The sequence below is a fragment of the Macaca thibetana genome, chromosome X, assembly GCF_024542745.1.
Source record: "Macaca thibetana thibetana isolate TM-01 chromosome X, ASM2454274v1, whole genome shotgun sequence".
Taxonomy (NCBI): domain Eukaryota; kingdom Metazoa; phylum Chordata; class Mammalia; order Primates; family Cercopithecidae; genus Macaca; species Macaca thibetana.
Genome location: NC_065598.1, coordinates 136,242,858 through 136,247,823, shown reverse-complemented (window position 1 = coordinate 136,247,823; position 4,966 = coordinate 136,242,858). Strand labels below are relative to the sequence as shown.

At 48.3% G+C, this 4,966-nt stretch overlaps 1 protein-coding gene across 1 annotated transcript; it reads right to left on the bottom strand.

Annotated features, from left to right (window-relative positions):
- Positions 1 to 3,204: 3,204 nt before the first annotated feature.
- LDOC1 (LDOC1 regulator of NFKB signaling) lies at positions 3,205 to 4,559 on the bottom strand. Its single transcript, XM_050775141.1, has one exon. The coding sequence runs from the start codon at positions 4,369 to 4,371 to the stop codon at positions 3,931 to 3,933; it is 441 nt and encodes a 146-aa protein (XP_050631098.1). The 5' UTR covers positions 4,372 to 4,559; the 3' UTR covers positions 3,205 to 3,930.
- Between the last annotated feature and the right edge of the window lie 407 nt (positions 4,560 to 4,966).

The following is a 4,966-nucleotide window of genomic DNA, read 5'->3' as shown; positions in this document are numbered from 1 at the left end:
AGTTTTATTAGCTTTGCTTTACTCAATTTAAGAACCTAGAGGCCGGGTGCGGTGGCTCACACCTGTAATCCTGGCACTTTGGGAGGCCGAGGCGGGTGAATCATGAAGTCAGGAGTTCGAGGTCACTCTACTGGCGAAACCCAGTCTCTACTAAAAACACAAAAATTAGCCAGGCGTTGTGGCGGGTGCTTGTAATCCCAGCTACTCGGGAGGCTGAGGCAGGAGAATCGTTTGAACCCAGGAGACAGAGGTTGCAGTGAGCTGAGATAGTGCCACTGCACTCCAGCCTGGGGGCGACAGAGCGAGACTCCATTAAAAAAAAAAAAAAAAAGAAAAAAATTTAAGCATATTTTTAAAAATGCAAATATCCCACTAATTTCAACAAGACTTCTCCCTCTAATCTGCCTACTTCCAAATTACTGAGGTTTTAGCTATGTTTTAATAGCAGAAAATAATCAAATATACATGTGCATAAAGTACCTCTAGCTTTATATACCATTCTGCAGGATACAGCAACACGGACTTAATAGATGGCAGTGCTTATCTATTCAAATGAATAGAAAAGTCCAAAGATATATTGGTATATTTAATATGATTAAATGATTATGACCTCTAATATGACTAATTTCATTTCATTGATAGTATAATTTCAGTGGCCATTTCAAGTCTATTATACCCAAAATGAGAATTCAGGAGTCTGAAGTTCATATTTGTTCAGCATTCCTACCTATTTTTAATAGTTTTGATAGAAGTGGCACTTCCATCCTTAGACATACTTCTACTTCTTCCTTCTTTTTTGCAATGCTTTATGCCATTATCAGGAATTCCTCCCTGGGTGATGGAGCCCTTGCCAATATCTGCACTTTTATTGCAGAATCTGTCCCCAGAGTAACCAGAATCTCACACTTTCCTTTTCTGCATCTCACAGCATAACCTGTTCGTCCATGATGCATGAAGGACATCACCTAACACATACACACACACACACACACAGCACACACATACAGGGTCACAGCAAGCTCATGTGCACATGCACACATACTCAGGAAATGTACATTTCAGATCACAGAAGCTCCTTGGCCTAGTTCTCCCAGATGCCATTCAGATGCTGCCTCGGCATGGCATCCTTACTGACCCTCCCTTCCTCCACAGAACACATACTCATATGTCCTCAACTTCCACCCCAGAAAGGTCATTCCTAGATCTAATCACAGCCCAGATTCTCTTCCTGGCCCTTTCCTGTAACTAATCATCGAAGTTCTGGCCCAAGGCACAGTAAAAGTAGCAGACTGGACTAACTATGAAGGCAGAGATGACATTTTATTCAATGATATAACTCCACTCAGCATAACTGGGCCATAATCAGTTTGGAATAAATGATTTTTAGTCTCACTGGATCCTTTACCTTTTAGATCTTGCTCACTTTTCCCCATTTATCCCCAATTCAAGGCCTTTCTAGTCAGGAAGAAAGTGTAATTATCTGGCCTCACACATATTATGTCTCAAATACAAACTCTCTCTATTCCAAGGGTTTTTGTATATTTTCCAAGGAGACTGGGAGAAGTGATCAGTGAATTCTAAATAACCAGGTGTCTCCTTGATTCAGATTTGGAGGCAGCAGCTCCCCGAAGAGCCCCAGATCTCATTTCCACCCAAGCCTTGGCCTCTTTTATTAAGTCATACTCACCCCTGTCCCCACCCTCCAGAAACAGCTATCCTAGGTGTGAGATACAATTCCTACCCTGAACTTTGCCTGTTCACCACGTAAACAGCTTTGTTTCTTGCTTCATATAAGACTTCAAAAAGTAAATGGGGTCTTATCATGCTCTCATTTCCATTATCGCTGAACCTGCTCTGCTCCTCTTTATGCTGACATTTTCCTACTAAAGCCACGCTCAGAGCCAGAGACTTGCTTCCTGAGAATTCTGTCCCCAGGCCCAGGAGTAACAGCCCATGGTTTACTGAGTGCTCACCATGTAGCAGGGAAAGTTCTAAATGCTGCATGGGTATGATCTCATATAATCCACACCTATCAGGTGATTAATATGAAGCCCCATATCTCATTTAATCAACACTGAGGTTTACCAGTACAAATGAAATATCTTGCCTCAAAAGGCCTTAAACAGTAAGGAAATGTGTTATCTAAATTAATTAAAGGTTATAAAGTGAAGTTGGCTCCAGACATGGTACAATGAGGGAGGACATCTGGACAGATATAAATGAGAACTCTGAACCCCTCACATCCTCCTAAACCTTTCTAAGAGGTAGTCCTCTCAAATCCCCAACCAAGCTGCTCTGCATTAAACATTTCAATGACTTAACCTGGGGCAATGGCCTCACACAGGTATGCAGTTTCTTCTCAGCAGCCACCCCCTTCACTGCTCTGAACCCTCCAGGCCCAGAGATCTCAGCATAGCCCCCAGATAGCAGTACAAAGTCTGATTTAAGAGATAACCAAGCATCTTGCTAATTTCCATAGGGAGGAATCTGGGACACATCTATGAGTGGAAATTCTAAGGATGTCTGCCCAAGGAGGATGAAATGTTTGTTAAGATCGGGGTATATCTTTATGGATGCACTTGCCCAGGATCTGGGACTTAATGTTAGCTAGAGCACCTGTAAGTGACATGTTGGCTATTTGGAGTTTGAAAGTGACAATGTACTATGTTGGCTCTCTGGAGCCTGAACTCAACAGCTGCATATAGGCAATAAGGATTAAGGGGCAGAACTTCCCTGGCACAATATTAAGGAATCCAAAAGCTCAGAGAATTAGGAGCAATACATATATATGTCCTGGTTTATGCCTGTTGTTATGGTCTAATTATTAATACTGCCCTCTTTGCCATCTGCTCAGCCAACCCTTACCCATGCCACCCTGGAGGACCCAGAGAACACACCCTTTGCCAGGGCTTTAAGAAATGCGTTGGTGAAGGAAGCATCAGAACCCTGACAAAGCCCTGAGGTAGCTGTCCCCAGCAGCCTGGAGTTGACAGCAGGGATTCCTAGGATTGGTTGTATTCCCTGATTTCCATGGGAATAACGGTAGTCACAGTGACAGTTCTAGAGGTCAGTGATAGCACTTAACTATTAAAAGACAATCATTTCGTTTTTTAGTGCTTGATATTTATTGAAAATAATGCCAATGCTTTTTCCAGGTAGTATTGAGGAGCTGGGCTGAGTGCTTGCTTGTTTTGTTTTTAGTACTATTTGTCCAAATGCATACATCTGTGGGACTGCTGCAATTTTGAAAGAAAAATGACAGCTGTGTAAAACCAGTGCATAGGAAAAAAGAAATATCAACAATTTGGCTGTCAGGCACACCGCGCCCCTGCAGCAATCTGGTATGGCAGGGGAGGACACTCGGAGTAGGTAGAAAACTAACCAGGCTGAATGACTGGCCTCTTCAGGGGTTGGTGAGCTGTCCAAATCAATGTCCGAAGAGGCAGAGCCAACTCTGGCATTTTCCAGGTTGGTCCTGATCTCGAAAGGCGGTAGTCTGTAGGTGGGATGTGGTGAGTGGATGTGAAGTGGCAGCATAGTTCTCTGGGCAGATGTAAGCCTGGCAGCAGGGCAGGTGGCAGCAGCAGGGCTATGGGTGGTCTGCGCAGTTTGTAACAGGGGCCTGGCCAATAGCTGGGGTTCAGGACACAGTTCAGATTAGCAGGGGAGGGATCCCCGGGATGGCCAGGGTAGATGACACTTCCAAGCACTTCCGAGTGAGTGAGGCTCCAGCCCCAACCCCAGCAGCAGGTAACTGGAGCACTATTCCTGGAACAAAGACAAGCACTACGGAGAAATGAAGAAAGAGCAGACGGGCGCGGGTAGGGAAGGGGACCGGAGGGCAAGGGGGAAAGCAGTGGCTCCTGGCGGGGTGAGGGCTGCGGGGAGGGGGTGACGGCGTGCAGGGCCCTCCCCCCGAGGCCCGAGGGCCTAGTAATTATCCTCTTCGTCCTCGTCGTCGTCGTCTTCGTCGTCATCCCAGCCAAAGCACTGTTTCATCTCATCGAGGAAGGCTCGGTAATCACCTAGGATGGGGCTATCCATCTCGATGTAGGGCACCACCCACTCCTCGGCTTCCCCGGTGAGGAGACTGATTAGGAATGCCACCTTCATGGCGTCGTTGCAGAATCGGTTCTCGTTCACGAGCATGTAAGACGCTGTCTGCACGATAAACTCGGGGAGCCGGGAGCTCTCGCCATTAAACGTTTCGGGGAAGGGCACCGGGCAGCTCGGCGGACGTACCTGGCGCAGCAGGCTGGCCCTCTCGCACACCAGCAGCCGCAGCTGTTCCATGAGCTGGCTGTTCTCGATGGTCAGGGCGCGGTGCCGCATCAGGAGCGCGTGCAGCAGCAGCACCAGCTCATCCACCATTGCGAACAGCCTGGAAGGACAGGGCTCGGCTCGGTTCGGCTCGGCCAAGGTGCGCGCGGAGGCCTCGCAGGAAGTGCGTGTCCACGGAGGCGCTGGATGGCCAGGGGCTGGGGGCGGGGGGCGGTGCGCGCCGGGGTCCGGGAGGCTACGCAAGCTCCGCCCACGAGGCCATTCGGACGGATGGTGCGCCGGCGCGGCGCGGGAGGGGCGTGGCCAGACTGGGGGCCGCGGCTGCGTGGGGGCGTGGCCGGGATGGGAAGGGTTTAGACAAAGAGGGCGTGGCCAGGAAAAGGATGCACTGGGTCGCTGAACCACCAGCTTGTGGTAGGTCTCTAGGCGAGCAGTTAAAGGCTGGGGTAGGCTCCCCTAGCTCCTGGTTGTGGGGCCTGCGTTAGCAGAGGACCTGGCGAGCGCTGAGTTTGGTCTCAGAGAAGGCAAATTTGTTCAAACTGAAAGGATTAGCCACCCTTCTACCTAGGCAACTCTCACAACTCAGTTGTTCCTTCGTGGGTCTGTGGCCACTAGATTCTCTTGGCGTGATGTTTTAACAACACATTTTCTTTCTTGTTTAAATCTCACTCAGAGAAGTATTGAC

Excerpts from the sequence above, each read along its gene's own strand:
- LDOC1 (XM_050775141.1), bottom strand. The coding sequence starts at position 4,371 with ATGGTGGATGAGCTGGTGCTGCTGCTGCACGCGCTCCTGATGCGGCAC.